Source organism: Anolis sagrei, chromosome 6 (assembly GCF_037176765.1).
Source record: "Anolis sagrei isolate rAnoSag1 chromosome 6, rAnoSag1.mat, whole genome shotgun sequence".
In the NCBI taxonomy this organism is placed as follows: domain Eukaryota; kingdom Metazoa; phylum Chordata; class Lepidosauria; order Squamata; family Dactyloidae; genus Anolis; species Anolis sagrei.
Genome location: NC_090026.1, coordinates 75,046,764 through 75,064,805, shown reverse-complemented (window position 1 = coordinate 75,064,805; position 18,042 = coordinate 75,046,764). Strand labels below are relative to the sequence as shown.

General features: G+C 36.7%; 1 protein-coding gene across 33 annotated transcripts in view; it reads right to left on the bottom strand.

Annotated features, from left to right (window-relative positions):
* Nucleotides 1-18,042, bottom strand: part of CLASP2 (cytoplasmic linker associated protein 2) — a 153,907-nt gene that overhangs the window by 119,810 nt on the left and 16,055 nt on the right. For 32 of the 33 annotated variants that reach the window (XM_060781692.2, XM_060781697.2, XM_060781694.2 and 29 more), the window contains exons 3-6: nucleotides 17,692-17,795; nucleotides 11,594-11,685; nucleotides 10,783-10,858; nucleotides 8,079-8,176 (exon numbers count right to left, since the gene is read on the bottom strand). In XM_060781692.2, the coding sequence (XP_060637675.2) occupies nucleotides 8,079-8,176; nucleotides 10,783-10,858; nucleotides 11,594-11,685; nucleotides 17,692-17,795 (370 nt within the window). Of the gene's footprint in view, nucleotides 1-8,078; nucleotides 8,177-10,782; nucleotides 10,859-11,593; nucleotides 11,686-12,313; nucleotides 12,395-17,691; nucleotides 17,796-18,042 lie in introns of those variants that run through there. The other variant, XM_060781733.2, reaches the window with a different exon arrangement.

Genomic DNA, 18,042 nt, shown 5'->3' with positions numbered 1-18,042 from the left:
GGAAAAGTGCCAAAATGAACAAATTATCTGTAGGAATCCCTCATGAGAAAAGTCTATAATGTTTGGAATTTACCAGCTGGGAAAAAGGAATTAAAAAGTGAGACTCTAATAAAGTCATATAACATTGTGCAACATATTGCAGGAGATGTGGTTTTCTAGCTCTTTTATAACAGTATAACTTATGATCATGCAATAAAAACTGCATGGTGGGACATTCACTACGGGGGGGGGGGGGGGACCAGGAGATGCCATCTACTGTGAGGAGGCATCACATGATCTTTATGGATGTCACCCCATAAAACCATATATAGAAGGGAAATCAAGAACAAATGGGGTGACTTATGAAATCTTTTGAAGTTAAAAAGTAATCCCTATAGAATAACAACAAAACACTAAATTTGGAAGATCTCAAATTTTAATAATAACCATAAAGGCAATTCAGTAAGGAATACAAGAACAATAAATATATATAAGGGTGTAATTTTACTAAATTGGAAACTGAAATACAATGTTATTAAATGTATGAACAGTAACCATATGATTGTTAAGATGTATACATTATTGTTAAAACTGGAAATAGAGGGTTAACAAGTAAAAGTGCCATCTTGTTTTCAGTGTCATCAGTTGGGAGCCCCTCCCCCCAGCACCAACCAGAGTAAAGATCCCAGAGCAGGAAGATATTGCATTTATTTTTTGTATTGTATATTGTAAGCAGCTCTGAGTCCCCTTCGGGATGAGAGCTCACAGTGGTCCATGTGTTCTACTACTGTAGCAAGTTTCAACATGATTGGTCTAAAAATGGGGGAGGGAGAATCCCCTGAAATTTCCCCAGTGCCAGAGCTGTTTTTTTTTTCTTACTGCATATGCGTGTCCGCAATTCGGAAGTTTTGAAAGTTTCAGTTTTTTTTAAAAAAATCGGAAGTCACTTTAAAATTGAACCACCAGGGCCCCCTATATCCGAAAATAGTTTTGAACCAATTTTCTTAGACCAACCAAGCCTAGTTCTTATCATTTTTTCTCATCTTTTCTTGTATCTATACAAAACTTTGTTAATGAAGTTTTTTTAAAAAAATAAAAAACACTCTACAGTGATATTAGAAAATATTAATGCTGTAAAGGAATCAAAAACTACGGATTCAAAGAGAAAGCCAGTGTTTGTGAGTTTTTGCTGCAAACAACAAACCAATATGTCACTTGAAGGACTGCTATCTTTGTAGCTGTCAAATGCAGTAAAAACATGTAGAATTCATTTTGGCAAAATGTCATGGAGACTTCAGAGAAATGTTCATGACATAGATATTTTGCAATGTCTTTCTCCTCTCAGTAACACTGTGTTAGCACTTTTTTTAAAAAAAAAAGTGTACACGTTTTCTCAATCCAATTGTATTTTGATATTATTGTATGCAAACTATGTTAATTGATTTTAACTTGCCATGGCTCAAGGACTATTAGAATAAAAGTTCCTCAAAGATGCTCTCATACTCAGAAGCTGAAGTAAAATATATGGATGTTTAGTTACTATTATAACTTGGAACAAACATAATGGATTTCTAAGAATTCCAGCAGGAATAAAAAACTCATTTAGATCCAAGCAACATGTGGGAGTAGACTCTGTTACTGTTTGATGCTGAAAGAAAGTGTGGACATTTTTCATAATGATCTGCAAGATCTGAATCAGCATAAAAATACTGCTTGTGTGTGCTCTTTAAGTTCAACTTCAACTCTGGTGCGATAGAATAGCAGAAAGTTGGGCATAATTGTTCTGATGTGAATTAGATCTAGAACAGTAAACCTGTATATAATGTATTTTACTCATGAATTAAAATAAAAATCATAAATGTTTTTCATTTTTTTTTCAAATTTCTAATCTCTACTTTGCACTATGGGCAAAGTGTTTGAAGGTCATTTGCTTTTTATCATGGAAGAAAGCTGTTGTTTAAGTCACCAAGGTCCCAAGATGTTTAAGGTTTTAAGGCAGAGGTGGAAGGAGAGGGGACTGCACTAGTTGACCAAGGGAAACTGGGAAGACTGCACACCTCCTGTTGTAACTCAGCGTGTGCCTCATGTATCTACTAGTGCTAGTAGGAGGAAACGAGGCTTGGAAGAGGAAGACGCTCAGCAGCAGTTGAAGCGCATTAGGGACATGTTCCTAGAATCTAATGATGGGGAAGAGTGTCAGGGGTTTACTCATGAGGAGATGGAGATGGAGGATTACCGTGGTGTAAAGCGAGTAGCACGCAGTTCAGATAGTGATGAGGAATCCATTTCCAAGCGTCTTAAAGAGATAGCAGATAGCTACGGGTCTGAAAGTGATGATGAAGAGCTTGACTGGACTAGGGTCCAGGAGGTTCAGGATGTGATTAATGCTCCAACCTCCAGTGATGAGTTCCAAGGGTTCACAGACCCATGGGTTTCGGATACTACTTCTCAGGATGCAGCCCGGAGTGCAGACTGGCAACAATGGAGGGAACGCAGTTCACCTGTGGAACTGGATACACCTGGAGGCGAATCTAGTGATTCTGATGGGATTTAAGGAGTAGCCTTGGGTCCATTATGTTGCAGAGTTCAAAGTGTTGTGTACCTGTGTATTCTGCTGTTAACTCTTGCCTTGAGTCCTTGCATCCAGAATCGTGTTTCCGTGACCGTGCTGACTACTTTGCCTGCCTTGGAACTGTGAGTCTTGTCTCCTGCCCTGACCTTGGACCGTCTTGACTATTCTGCGATTCTGCCTGTCTCCTGCGTTGATTTTGGACCGTTCCTCATACTGCTTTTTGCTTTGTGATTTTTGAACTGCCTGTATTCCATTCTAACCACGAACTGTTTGTCTGTTTTACTTCAGTTTCCTTTTTTCTGCCCAGACTGCCTGGGTTGCTGCCTTGTTTACATTCCTGCAAGCCGAAGGCTCTTTTGTTTACACGCTCTGCTGATAAGAGTCATTTGACTTATTAATTTGCCATTAAACACCTTTTGTTAACCCTTAAGCTGCTGTTTCGCCTCATTGGTTTGCCTGGGTCTTGACACCTCCATTGCAATTGGTCTTACAGAAAAAAGCAAAAAACAAGAAGCAACCATCACAAGTCAAATAGTCCAGCCGAAAGGCAACAACAGCATGGCAATACACCAGCAAATCTGATAGTCTGTTCCAAAGCCTAAGCCAAGAGGTTCTAGCGGTCAACCCTAAATCCAAAAGCCATCTTCCAACTAACTCTGTAATCATTTCATTCAGCACCTACTATAATGTTTAGTTCTTAACAAAAACTGAAGGAATTATGCTAATTTAAACAGAAAGAAAAACAAAACAATCTGTTTAGTCAATATCAACAGGAATGACATATAGTGCATTACAAGGAAATAAAAGTGTTCATTGTAGAACTTCGATGTTCAATAAAATATGAATTAAAGTACACTGGTGCAATATGTCTCCAGCAAAGGATCACCGCCTTGTTGTGGCGCTGGAGCTTGAGCACCTCAATGATGTCATGAGCGAAACCGTGAAGGGTCACCCAAGACGGAACGGTCGTGGCAGAGAGGTCAGACCAAGCGTGATCCCTGGGGAAGGCAACGGCAAACCACCCCAGTATCCTTGCCAAGAAAACTAAATGGACCAGTACAACCAGAGATATGTCGGTATGCCATTGGAAGATGGGACTCCCAGGTCGGAAGATGGCCAAAATGCTACTGGGGAGGAGCAGAGGATAAGTTCAACTAGCCCCAGATGTGATGACGCAGCTAGCTCAAAGCCGAAAGGAAGGCTAGCGGCCAACGGTACTGGAGGTGAACGACGAATCCGATGCTCTAAAGATCAACACAACATAGGAACCTGGAATGTAAGATCTATGAGCCAGGGCAAATTGGATGTTGTTATTGGTGAGATGTCAAGACTAAAGATAGACATTCTGGGGGTCAGCGAACTGAAATGGACTGGAATGGGCCACTTCACATCAGATGACCACCAGGTGCAATATGTATACTTGTATGAGTTAATATGAAGTCAATGACTTCCACAGTAACCGAAAAGCTTAAAATACATAAGGGAATTACTTCAAAAATTAGAACACAACACATCCAGGAACTATCACTTATTGATATTTGCATTCATATGTCAGGAACTGAGATTTTAAAAAGTTAGGGGCTTAAAAAATGTAACATTAGGTCTGAAATATTTTCTAAAATATTTGAAAATAACATGTTCTCCCATATCCAATCTGTTTCTACCCTTCTTCTTTAAACAATCAATCTCTTTGGGCTATTAGAATTTGAACAACGTTTTCACTCTAAATCTTTATTAAAACAAAGATGACATATTCAGAAAAAGCATTTGTCTGGAATAACAAAATAAAACACAGTGCACCTTGGTTTCAGAAACTTTCATGAAGCAACAAAAAGAACAAGTATTCATTTAAAGGCCAATGATTCATTAAGTGTACTAAAGACTGCACAACTGTTATTTGTGGATGCAATTAATTCTCTACAATTCTTTCAATGGACTCTAGCTCAGAGACTTCGAGATTAAAATAGGAAATAATAACGTAATAGTAGAATAATATATATTCTGTAAGGGGTGACACACCGGAATCCCCAGAAAGATCCCTTCTGACTGCCAGGATACTTGAGGATACAAATGTATGCACAGGGATATATGGTAACCATGGACTAGAAAACCCAGTTTTTGCATACTAACTTCAAATCAAAATAAAAGAGTTTACTTACATATTACATCAAATCACAGATATGTCAGCAGGAAAGCCTAGTATGTTCTAATCTTGCATATTAATTAACATTTATAAGGGGGAGAAACATAATCAAGTTCAGCACCCATTAGGCAATCTTTCTATTGGTGTACATTAGAAATTTAAGATATGTATTTAATTAACTCTGATTGCTACATTACTGAATGAAACCTAAAATCTGTCCCTATGAATTGCCCTCAACCAGTTTTTTTTCTCCAACAAATCTAGGACTTCATAACTATTGTTTAAATTCATCTTGACAATTCCTACTGTATAAAATCTATTTTCTCATTAAATGAGATCTAATGGTAGCTGACCAATGCTACAAATCAGAAAAAAACAGTCATTTGCAAGACTCAAATACTAATGGATTACAGATTATATTTAATAATTTAAAATGTCTGTTTTCCCACTTTTGTCTTCCATGAGAAAAAAAGTTATGCAATTGTTATATGAAAAGAATAGTAACAACAATAGACAAAGATATTGGAATTTTGCCTCATTACTTTCTATTTAAAGGAATGATTCTTCCTTACTACCAAGGAAATAATTTTGCTCTGATCCACAACTGAAAACATACTGCTGCTATTTTGCATGGAAAACAATTTAGATTTAGTTTTCCAAGTTTATAGAGATAAAAAGGGAATGCTCATAACTCTCTATAAAGCACATGGATGTATATATTGGACAGGAGAATCAATCCCCAGTAAAAGTACTGGTTTTGAATTGGACATGTTACAATAGATCATAGGAGCAATGTTCCCATTTTCATAGTTAGTTGCATCCTTGTGTTTGGAGTGCAGTAACCTGTTGAAGAGTTCTATGAAGAAAAAAATATTCACATAGGACCTGAAATCTGTATCTATGAAAACATGCACATATATTTTAAAGAATCAGTAACACTTTGCTGAGGTTACAGCATACAGAAGTTTATGCACATCCAATGCTGGCAACAGATGCTGATGAAATGAGGAATTCAGTGACTTCTGCTGTCATTCCTCCTCTAAATCAGTACAGAGGCTCTCAAGATAACCATGTGCAAATCAGAGCCAAGAGGAAAAGAGCAGCATGCAGCTGGATTAAAGGAGAAAAGATGTCAAGTATGAACAGAATGACAAAAAATGACACAGGTTCCTTAGAGCAGCAATTCCCATACTGTGTTCTGTGGAACTGTGTTCTAAGGTTCCTTGAAAATATCATCGGGGTTCTATGAAAAATCTTTAAAAGTGTTTAATTTTGTTTTTTTTAAAAAAAAAAAGAAATAAAAGATCATGCCAGAGCATGAAATGCTCAGGCAATAGTAGATGAAAGAAGGAAGAGCTTTGTGGGTTCATGGTGTTCATGGACAGAGTTAGCTTTCTACAGGAAAATCAAGGAGAGAGCTAGGTTCCGCAGGGGGGAAAGAATTCTGAAGGATTCCATGTCCAAAACATTTGGGAAGTGTTACCTTAGAGACATGACATCTTAACTGAGGAGCACCCCTTCCAGAAGCACCTACTTGGTTTTTTTGGGCAAAGTCATCCCTCCTCAAACTATCCATGACAGAAGCTGTGATGAAATTGAGTGGGTGGGTGTTTGTGTGTTTGGCATGCTAGAATCCCTAAACTGAAATATTAGTTTAAGAAGGGGAACCAAAGAGAATTACATGAAGCTTGTAATTTGAGAAATGCTACATGACTTTTAGTATCAGAGAAAGAAACAACAAGAAAGAATAGAGTTACTTCCTGTACTACAAAAATGAAAAGCTTTTTTTTTTTTTACCAAAAATTAGCTATGCACATGTGAAGTGAATCAAATAGGTCAGGTAAATCTTGCAGAAGTAAACAAAAACATATGCTAACACCTTTGGTAAGAAGTAAACGAAGTTGGAATCTTTGCCCTTGAATCTACAAATGCAGCACAAAAGTGATTTTTCAAATTTTGTAAAGTTTTTTTTTATTGCAAACACATTCTGGTAATGCTATCTATATGTGCTTGCTTGAACTATACAATTGTTCACAGGTTGGTTAGCTAACAAAACGCACAGAACTCTCATCTGTTTCAAGGAGATAAAGTTTTAAGATCAGGAGAAAAGAGAGAGGCAGTAGAAACAACAAAATAAAGAACAATGACGAAGAGATGAAATAATGACATGCTCCATTTAAGTATGCAATAGGTTGTAATGCCCATGGAACCTTTTTAAAGATGTTATATACCTCAGTTCAGTCATCAAATTAAAAGGAAACAGCATTCAAAAATCAGAAAAGGACTAAAATTTGAAAAGGTTGTTATGAAGGAGCTAAATAAGATGTTCAAGTGGACAGAAAACCAAATCAGGATGTTCAACCTCTGATATTTTACATTTGGGAGAAACAACTGGGCAAGAAAGAATAGTGACAGAAAGAAAATTAGCTTATTTGAAATGTAATACTGGAAGAAAGTTCTACAGATAATCATGAACAAACAAAAAAGAACAAGTGAGTGTGCGAAGAAATTAGTCCTGAATTGTCACCAGAACTTAAAATTACTGAGTTGGGGCTACAGCATGTGGGACATATTATTAAATGCAATTATCTGAAAAGATAACATTCAGTAAAGCCGAAGGTGGTAGAAGGAAAGAACAAACACACAAAAGTTTATGTGACTTAATCAAGGAAGCCATGTATTTGGAAGGCTAAAGAAAGGCTAATTACAAGATCTCTTAGAGGTCTCTCATAAGTCAAAGTCAAATTGACAGCATATTAGCAGAAAGGAAAAAAGGAGAAAAAAAAACATTGCCAGTGGGAGGAAATATTGTTACTTTTTCATGCCGTCTTTCACACTGTGTTTACATTATAGTGTCTTCTCTATATTGTCTATAATCATTATCACAATAAGCTGAACACCCTGAAGCCTGTACCATTACTGTGGACTTTGCCACTCTGAAATGCATTTATTTATTTATTTATTTATTTATGTATATATGTATGTATATATGTATGTATGTATGTTGTTCTGAACCATTTCTAATTTCATATACTCTTATGATGTCAACTTCTGTATGGTGTTTTATCTTCTTGCCCTCTCTCAAGCCTTTTTGTTTCACTTACTGTCAGGTATCCAATTCACCATGATTTAAATAGGAAGGTGGGGGTAGAAAAAACCCAGCTCAATTATGTTTTTCCTTGCTTTGGCGCAAAATGTACTTCATTTTCATGCTATGCTCATTATTCATTTATTTCATTTATATGCTGTCTTTCCCCCAAAGTTGGACTCAAGGCAGCTCTCAAAAGAATGTTATGCACATCGTGAGAACAAAATATAACATTTAGATAAAAATATGCAATCATTGCAACACCGAAAATGTTATGATATGATTACCAAACTCACCTTGCAGCGGGAAGACCCCTTTTGTTGAGGTCAGCTCTTACTTTTTCTCCTACGTGTCTATAAATCTCCACAATTGCCAATATTGCAGCATCTCTCACCTATGAGATTACAGAGTAGTATTAAAACTGGGAAAGAATATGTAACAGCAAGACACAAATAATATTGATCTTTTGGTTTAGTTGTTTTGTCAACAATTCACATGTCTAACTTTTAACATCTGTTAAGTACAAGGAAAATAAAAGTTCAAAACTGGGCTTTAAGGAGTCAACTGCGTCATCGCTACCTCATATTCAACAACCAGAAAGTCTGAGAAACTTAAATGACTATATTGCTACATTTCTGTCTACCACAGCAACATCATGGATGTTAATCCGCTTTAATACAGGATGGGGCATAAAAATCTCCCACATTTAGAAGGAGTATAAAAATGAAGAAAGATACCTAGAAAAAAATTGTACATATTACTGAAAAATACATAAACGTTAAAATCCTATCAGACAAATTATTTTGTAAGTATGTAATTGCAAACTGGCATGCAGAAACCTCCTTGATATCCCCAGTACTATGGCATGTGCTTTGAATGCAATTTTCCTGCTTCTTGGCAGGGGGTTGGACTGGATGGCCCATGAGGTCTCTTCCAACTCTATGATTCTATATTTATGAGCAGAAGGCCTTGGCAATGGCTGAGTGGATAGCGCTCCTATTGTTTCCACGTTTTCTAGCATTCTAACAGGGATTTCTTTTTATCATGGATCCAGCTGCTCAAAGATTAGAAATCCATAGTAAAATCATTTTTCAGTTTGGTACAAAGTGTGTACAGAAGACTTTGTGTGTCATTATCACAGAACAGTTTTCATAATACATTTGAACGACAAAGCCCCGAAATTCACTGATCTAACACATGATGGTTACTGAAAATAACAGAAGTACCCTACCAAATTAGACATATCCCACCTCTCTACCCCCACTACAGACCACAGTGCCCCCTCAAAATATGGACATTCTTTACGGTTCATCCTATATTGGGATATATGTGCTCACAATGGGTAAACTGCCTTGTTTCCGTTATAAGGAGAAGGAAGCTGCTAGTCTTTTCAAATGCTCACTGTGAGAAAATAAAACTAGTACAGCTGGATAAGGTCCATACAAGTCAGTGAGCACTGCAGGAGGGATGGAAGCTGCACGAATTGCCAGAAAATGTACTAGTTAACATACAAACTTCTCCAACAGCTTTGCTGTAATGGAATGCTGCCACGATTACTCTGCATGGAAGAGGGAGATTGATGGGGTGTGGAGGAACCTACAAAATTATGGATTCAAGAGGAACCTACAAAATTATGGATTTTGATATGACTCATGAGTAAGTTGTGGGTCATTCAATGAAGAGGAGAAAGCACTAGTATTGCCTCAGGAGGCTACCACTGACATCTCCTCACCCAGGCACTCATAAAGGTCAGAAGCAGTGCCACAGCAGAGAGAATGTAGAAGGGGATGATGCTTCTTATAGGTTCTCCCCGGATGGATTAAGTTCTTGTCTTTCACCAAAGTAAACATACAGTGCTCACATTGATCCATGGATAATTTCTGATTAAAATGTCTAGACTTATAAATGAGCATATAGGGCACACTTTATTTATACAGTATACAGAATATTTTATTTCCAGAATCCTAATATGATACAATTCTATGAATATTTGTGTTGGACCAAAACCCTAATTCAAGTTCTGTACCCATTAAATTCATAGTGAGTCGCCCCTGGGCTGAGAATTGCGGTATACAAGCGAAGTAAATAAATAAATAGTTCTATACCTATTAAAGAGTGGCCTAAAAATGATCCTGATTTCTCAATGTGACAAAAATGTTGTCAAAACATTTAGTGTGGAAGTAGTACAGTTTATGTTAGTCATATCATATTGCGGAGGTGGGTGTGAGAGTGTATTAACTTTATTTCAAAATAAGAATTACACAAAAGTGGCAAAGGATCCGTTCTGCTTTTCTCACTGCCATTTTGTTTAGAATAGCAAACAAAATTAGCACTACTTTCTTTCAGCTAAGAATGGCATGACGTTACTTTGTACATAATTTTTACTTTTAAAAAACCTGCCCAGTGCCACTAACAGTGTTACAGTATCTTCTGTCTAACTTCTTATTTTCTGCACTTCCTGAAATGACTCTTGGGTGAAATTATGAAAACTAAATTCCAATGTTCCACCCTTGGTTAAAATTAAGAATATATTTATTTGTACATTTCCTGGTTTTGGGAGGACTTAAATGGATTCCGATATTTATTTATTTTCCACTTTTCTCCTGATACAGGGACTCAAAGCCGTCATAGGTACTCAAAATCCAAGAGGAAAGCATAAAGAATTTTTGGCACAGTAAACATATCATATGAACTCAAACAACAAGATTTCCCGTGAATAGTTCTATGAAAAAGTTTTTTTTCCTATTCTACATGACAAAGAGTAGAAAGGTATTGGTTTAAGCATATGGAAATCCATACTATTCCAAATCTTCTAAGTATCTCCTACCAACAGGAAATGACACCATGTTCCTTTCCTATAATTCTCCCGTTGTTGACAAATTTGCTTAGGAACAGACAATGCAATACGAATAGCACAGATATATATATATATAGAGAGAGAGAGAGAGAGAGAGGGCGAGCTTGTTTGTTTGTTTGTTTGTTTGTTAATTGTAAACCTACCTGGCTATTGGAGTCTCCAAACAATATGCATAAGTGTGGAACCAATTTGTTGAGAGTTAATGATTGTGCACCATAGCTAAAAGAAAATTAAAAGGAAATATCAATTTCTGACTTAATAATAAAATAATAAACTTTATTTGTATCCCGTTACCATCTGCCTAAAGGGACTCAGGGCAGCTCACAGAAAACACTCAATAGGGCAACAAAATACAAAAAGGTAAAATAAGTAACAATAAAATTGACCCAATTATACATAAAACATCAACAAAACTCCTAACAATGGAAAAGATACTAAAACACGCCCAGCAAGCTATAAAAATAGAAGCTATGCATAATATCAGTTCTCATAAATTGCAGAAGTGATTACTCACTAAATCCTTGAATATAGTAATCACAACCCCTAAACATGGTCAAAGGCTTGTTTAAAAAGCCATGTTTTCAGATGTTTACAAATAAACTTGCAGAGTAGGGGCTACCCTGATCTCTTTAGGGAGGGCATTCCAAAGCTGGGGAGCCACCACCGAGAAGGGCCTTTCTTTCATCTCCACCAACCACAATTGAGACAGAGGTGGGATCAAGAGGAGCATCTCCCCGACAAATCTAGATGTAGCTAAGGTATGGACCAACATTGCTAAGTCTTACAACAGTAAGCATCATAGTACACAGAGCTCTAACACAATCTTTTCTTATACATAAGAATTTAATTTTAATGGGAATTACTATTTTGAGAGTTGGATTTTGGGGTACTGATTCCTAAGAACATCAACAAGGAAAGAACATTTATTATTAGAATTTCTAAAAGAATACTTACACATTTAATGTTGCAACAAGACACAGACACACTCCTTCACGTGAACGATAGTTTTTGTGTTTAAAGCCAGCACTAAGACGGTCCCAAACAAACTATTGAAAAGAAAAGATAGGTTATATTACAGAATTGAAATGCTTCATCCCATTAATAGTCAATGGCTAATGATAGATATTAAGTTAATATCACATTTAAATAACCATTACAATGAAAAATTACACAAATGCTTCATGGCAAAAAGTTTTAATCAGGCTAATTTACAGTTGCTCCCAATCATAACTACCATCATACAATACCACCCACATCAAGAAATAGTGACTGATCAAGTATTACAGTTTTCAATAACTAGATAACAATAACTGCATCTGAAGTTTAGATTTGTTTTCCTCACTGTAAGCTTTGTCTACTGAAAAATATCTTTCCACTGTCTTTAATCCATTCCTCATTCAGACATGAATATATTTTAAGTACTTATTCTGATTCTATTTGCCCTCCATTTCCACTGTTTTTGTCCTTCATCAAGCTCTTGTAATGCTCTCTAGATCTTTCTTTTCTTATGATTAACTTGCACTACACTCGTTTACTCCCAAGCGCATTCATCTTTGCATGTTTCATCACACACCCCCTTCCATCTCTTTTTTGCTTTTATCTTTATAATTCTTCCCCCCACCCCCAACCCAAAATCTTTGCAGTAACTGCCAAGACTACACACTTGAGGCTTACAGGACTAGATCTGAAACAGTATTTCAAAGCAAGCAGATTCCAACTGCAACTCCCTTTAGCTGCAATGCTGCCATGATAATCTCAGCGGTTCAGCAGGCATTCAGGAGAAAAAGGTTGCCTAGCAACTGCTGCACAGTGAGCAATAGCACAATTTCCCAGACTGCAGCATTTTATGATTTAGACCGTCCCAGTATTCAAGTCATGCTGTAGCATGACCAAAACAGACAATGCCGCATGTGCAAGATGCCATTAAATCTCATTTGCTTATTTTTAAGCTACTTAGAAAAAAGCATCAGGTATCGCAACTAGGAAGGCTCACATAAACATTCTGCAAATTATTTGAATAATGAAATATTCCACTGTAGAATCACAATTCAAAAGTAGAACCATTTCACCTTCTGCAACGATTAATTAAATAATCATCTTAACTTTACTATGGCTTTCAAACTATTGTCAATATAGGAAATCAGTATTTTAAAAAATCATCCTGACACATTCATTAGACATTAAATGTTTAGTTCTGAACATTTCAAAATTTTTGCAGCGCAAGCTGAACTAGAATTTGTGGAAGCAAATACTTGGCAGCAATATTTTAGAATGCTGGTTGCTATCCCTTATCCAAAATACTTGGGACTAGATGTATTTTCGGTTTTTTTCAGATTATGATATATCTGTATTTGCATATATGTGCATAATTATATATTTTGGAGGTGAGACTCAAGTTTAAACACAAAATTCATTTCTGTTTCATATACATTATACTGTTGGAAATGACAGCCTTCTTCAAGCCTTCTCTAGTAATATCTATCTATGATCCTATTGCTTACTGTTTGTACGTATGTTCTGGTATGCAGCTTCCTTTACTCTATGGTTCCTGAGAAGTTATAAAAGGGGCTGCAGACCACAGGATGATCACTATAGCAGACAACAGACAGACAGACTACTTCAGACTTCAGATCACATGCTTGCTGTTTTGTTGTAAGAGAAGTTCTGGCCAGATGGCACAGAGAATTATCTCAAACATATCTGAAACTGGACTGATAAGTTTTGTACCTGTGTATGCTGAACACATGAAGGTTGTGAAAAAACCAAATATGTTATTTTTTAATCATTGTCTACTTCATTTTTGTCTCTTGAATGCATAATATAAAGCAAGTTGTTTTATGGGAGAGTATATATATTTTTGGGCACTGAACAACACTTCTAAATCACTATTTTTATGCACTTGCAAAGTATCTTATTTCTCTAACAGATCAGAGATAACAAGGTATTCAGTCTAACAACTGAAACCAGTGCCTAGCATAATTATATCTGGTTGTATGCCAAAAGAAAAAATTCTACTCTAAAGGGTTTTTGGCTCTTCTCTGAAAGGTCAAGCTTTTCTTTAAAAAGTATGATCTCCAAGAGGTGTTCTCCAAAAGGTTATAAATACCATTTTCAAAAATATACGACTCATACACATAACCTAAAAGTAATTTTATACATAATACTTAAATACTGCATTTCCTCGATTCTAAGATGCTTTCCCCCATATCAAAATCTCTAAAAACAGGGTGCGTCTTAGAATCACGGTGGCTTTTTAAAATATATAAACTTTTTTCCTGTTTGTGGTACTGAAATTAGTGTGTTTTACAATCAATCGTGTCTTACAATGAAATACAATAAAACTCTGCCCTAGTACAACTTGGGCTGTACATTCCTGATACAGCTCCCCTCCCCCAACTCCTGTGTATCCCTCCCATGGAATTGCACTAAACACATGATTAAAAGAGGGAATGAATTGAATGACACTGGCCTACCAAAATAATTGATTTTTACCACTGGAAGGAAATACATCCTAATGAAAGGATGAAGTATTGATAAAGTTGAAGACTACATGACCTTTACAAGTCTATATGGCACTACCATGCAGAATGCTTTGCCTTTAGGGATAAATCTTAATTTTCACACCTCCTTCTATTGATGGGAAAATGATGGCAGCAAGCATGCCATCAGGGATCAGATCATGGAAAGGAATTCAAAGTGGGAATTAATTTTAAAAGGAGAGTGAAAAATGGAGTTTGAACAAAATACCATGCAAAATGCAAACATACATAGGCAGCATACATATCCAAGAAGAAATGTGTGTGCGTCATTTGAATAAAGGAAAAACTGAACTTGTAGATATGCAAGCTAGAATATCAAGGAAAAGGTAGTCATTAAATATATAATATTTAAATAATTAGGGCTACATTCATTAATCAACAATATTTTCTTAGGTTAAAAACAGTCCCTAGTTGGACAAAATATTTAAAATGTTACTTTTAATATTCCATGCTTTGAAGAATCTTATATTACACTAACACAATGAAGGATATCTCCTTCTGAAATGACACCTGGTGTGATGTGTGGTAATCAATACATTTTTCCCTTCAGTATTGACTTGTTCACATAGCATGTTCCGCCAATTAAGTCACTGATTAATCATCTTAATAGGGTGATCAATCTGTTATGAATACTCATCTTACTATGTTGTTAGTGTTTCAACTTAAATCTTTACATAAGCTTGCAGTTTTGTTTTAACGGTATTTATTGTAATGTTCAATAGTTTTATTATTTGACTAGTCTTTAAGCTTAGTTAAATGATATTAGCTGCTTTGAGCACTACTTTTAGTGGAAGAGTGACATATAAATATATAGCAATAGCATAACAATTATAATAAAAAATAAAATATAGAACATCTCACTAGATGTAAATGGACACAAGATTATCTGGCTGGCATACTGAAGTTACAATCCAAAAGTACCATTCACAGAAGCCAATTAATTTTGCTTCCAAGTCTAGAACAATTAGGTATATACCCACATTTCACATACGAGTTCTATTTACTTGAGTCCTATTTACTTGAGTCTAATGCATTTAACTGCCAGAATAGAGATGTGCATTAGATTTGGTGGCACATTAGAATTGCGCGCATAATCCTACTTGTGTGAAAAGGCAAAACCCAACCCAGAACCCCAGAGGCTAGCAGCGTGGGGGGGGGGGGATGTGATGCCCAGAGAAAAAGGAGAGAGCATCTGGCTGGTGACCCTATCATTCCTGTGCATAGCCATGGATCCTGTCTCCTGTGTGGCCCTTCAGGTCTCTCACTTGCCCTCCCAGGTTCAGTCTCTTGCGGTTTCCATCTGGCCTCATTCATAAGGCTTTCAACCCCCCCCCCCCCCCCAGTTTATAAGGCCTCATAAATGAGGCCAGCTGGGAACTGTGCAAGGCTGGTGAGTTTGTCAGCCTCAGCTTGATGGAAGTCTGTGAGTTTCCCAATTCATGCTGCCTGCCTCCTTCACATGTTATGACTGCACTGTTGGGCGCATTACATTCGAGGGCAAATCCACTTTTTGTATCGTGAACCTTCAAAAGTGAGGTGCACATTACATTTGATGGTGCATTATACTTAAGTAAACATGGTATCAATGTGAATGCTTCATAACAGAACTCCTGAACCTTTAATATTTTATTTATTTATTTATTATTTATTTATTACTGTGCTTATATACCGCCGTTTCTCAGCCTAAATCAGCGACTCAACGCGGTTTACAACACAACGACAAGCAGCAATATTCCATTAAAAAGCATAAAAACACATACACAATACACAATATTATTGGGCCACCAATAATAATCCAATGCATCTCTTAATTGTAGTCGCAATCCAATTTCATCGTCTGTGATTAACCAATCCTTGTTCATCAGTTTCGTTGCACCAGATTAATCGAATGCTTGTTTAAACATCCATGTCTTCAACCTTTTTCGAAATACCATCAGCGAAGGGGCTGATCTCACCTCTATGGGGAGGGCATTCCAAAGCCGAGGGGCCACCACAGAAAAGGCCCTGTCTCCCGTTCCCGCCAGCCGCACCTGTGAAGCAGGCGGGATAGAGAGCAGGGCCTCCCCAGAAGATCTTAGGGTCCTGGTGGGCTGATAGGCCGAGATACGTTCGGATAGATAAGTTGGGCCAGAACCGTTTAGGGCTTTAAAGGCCAGCGCCAGCACTTTGAATTGGGCCCGGTAGCAAATCGGCAGCCAGTGGAGCTGGTACAGCAGAGGAGTTGTATGCTCCCTGCGCCCCGCTCCGGTTAGTATCATGGCTGCAGCCCGTTGGACTAATTGGAGCTTCCGAGCCGTCTTCAAAGGCAACCCCACGTAGAGAGCGTTGCAGTAGTCAAGACGGGATGTAACCAGAGCATGGACTACCGTGGCCAAGTCAGACTTCCCAAGGTACGGTCGCAGTTGGCGCACAAGTTTTAACTGTGCAAATGCTCCCCTGGTCACCGCCGAAACCTGGGGTTCCAGGCTCAGCGATGAATCCAGTAGAAATCCAGCGATGAATTTAGTAGAAAAGTTCAGTAAATCAGCCCCTTTTATAGAGGTAAAATATGTACCGTATATACTCAAGTATAAGCCGACCCGAATATAAGCCAAGGCACCCGATTTTACCACAAAAAACTGGGAAAACTGATTGACTCGAGTATAGGCCGCGGGTGGGAAACACAGCAGCTACGGGTAAATTTCAAAATAAAAATAGATACCAATAAAATTACATTAATTTGAGACATCAGGAGGTTAAATGTTTTTGAATATTTACATAAAACTGACATTTAAGATAAGACTGTCCTACTCTGATTAAACCATTATTCTAAGCTTCTTCGATGTAAATGTGTTTAAGTATCCTTCCAATTATTTATTTTATTTATTTACAACATTTGTATCCCGGCCATATCAGCCTGAAGGCAACTTATAATAATAATAATAATAATAATAATAATAATAATAATAATAATAAAGAGAGGAAAATCATAAATGTTATAAAAATAATAATAATATAATAAAATAAGGGAAACATAATAACAGTAATAATAGAGTAAAATAATAAATGTAATAATAAGAGTAAAATGATAAATGTAATAATAATAATAAATAGAGTAAAATAATAAATGTAAAATAAAAATAATAATAACAATAACAATAACAGATAACCTTGACTCGAGTATAAGCCGAGGCTGACTTTTTCAGCCTACGAAAAGGGATGAAAAACTAGCCTTATACTCGAGTATATACAGGTATCTATTTTTTCATCTGCAAACAGTTACAAGAGATGTCCTTGATTTATGCCAGATCGTTGTATTTGCTACTGTCTCCACTTGTGCTCTTTACACAATCAAAATATGTTCTTTCTGGGAATTTGTAGATTCTCCAGAGATATTCTATGGCCAACTTTTTGCAGATGTTGAACACAGGATCGTGTAGAGGACCTACAAATGCCAGAGAAGTGTTCTTTCAGGATCAATTTTTTTTAGGGGTTTCCTATGCTGCTAAATGCAAACTTTCAGAAATATCATACCATTGGTTGAGCTGCTTGATCCATTAACTTCAGTGCAAGATTCTGTGCTTGTTCTCGAACCTGGTCTTTGGCATCTCCCATTCGATCTACCAACACTATAACAACTAGGGGAAGATAATACAAACATTATGTAGCTCTCTGTAAAATTATATCTCAAATGATGAATACATACTTATATAGCTTCAGTACTTTAAAGGAAAGGAAATAAATTTGTCAAATGAAGAAAAAATGTCTATATTAAAGCAATTAGATGAAAATAAACTTATAAAGCATGCAAATTTGAGTGTTCCAGACTAGGCAATTTTACAGATACTTTCCTCTTACTTTCATAGTCCAAAGTCATATATTTAC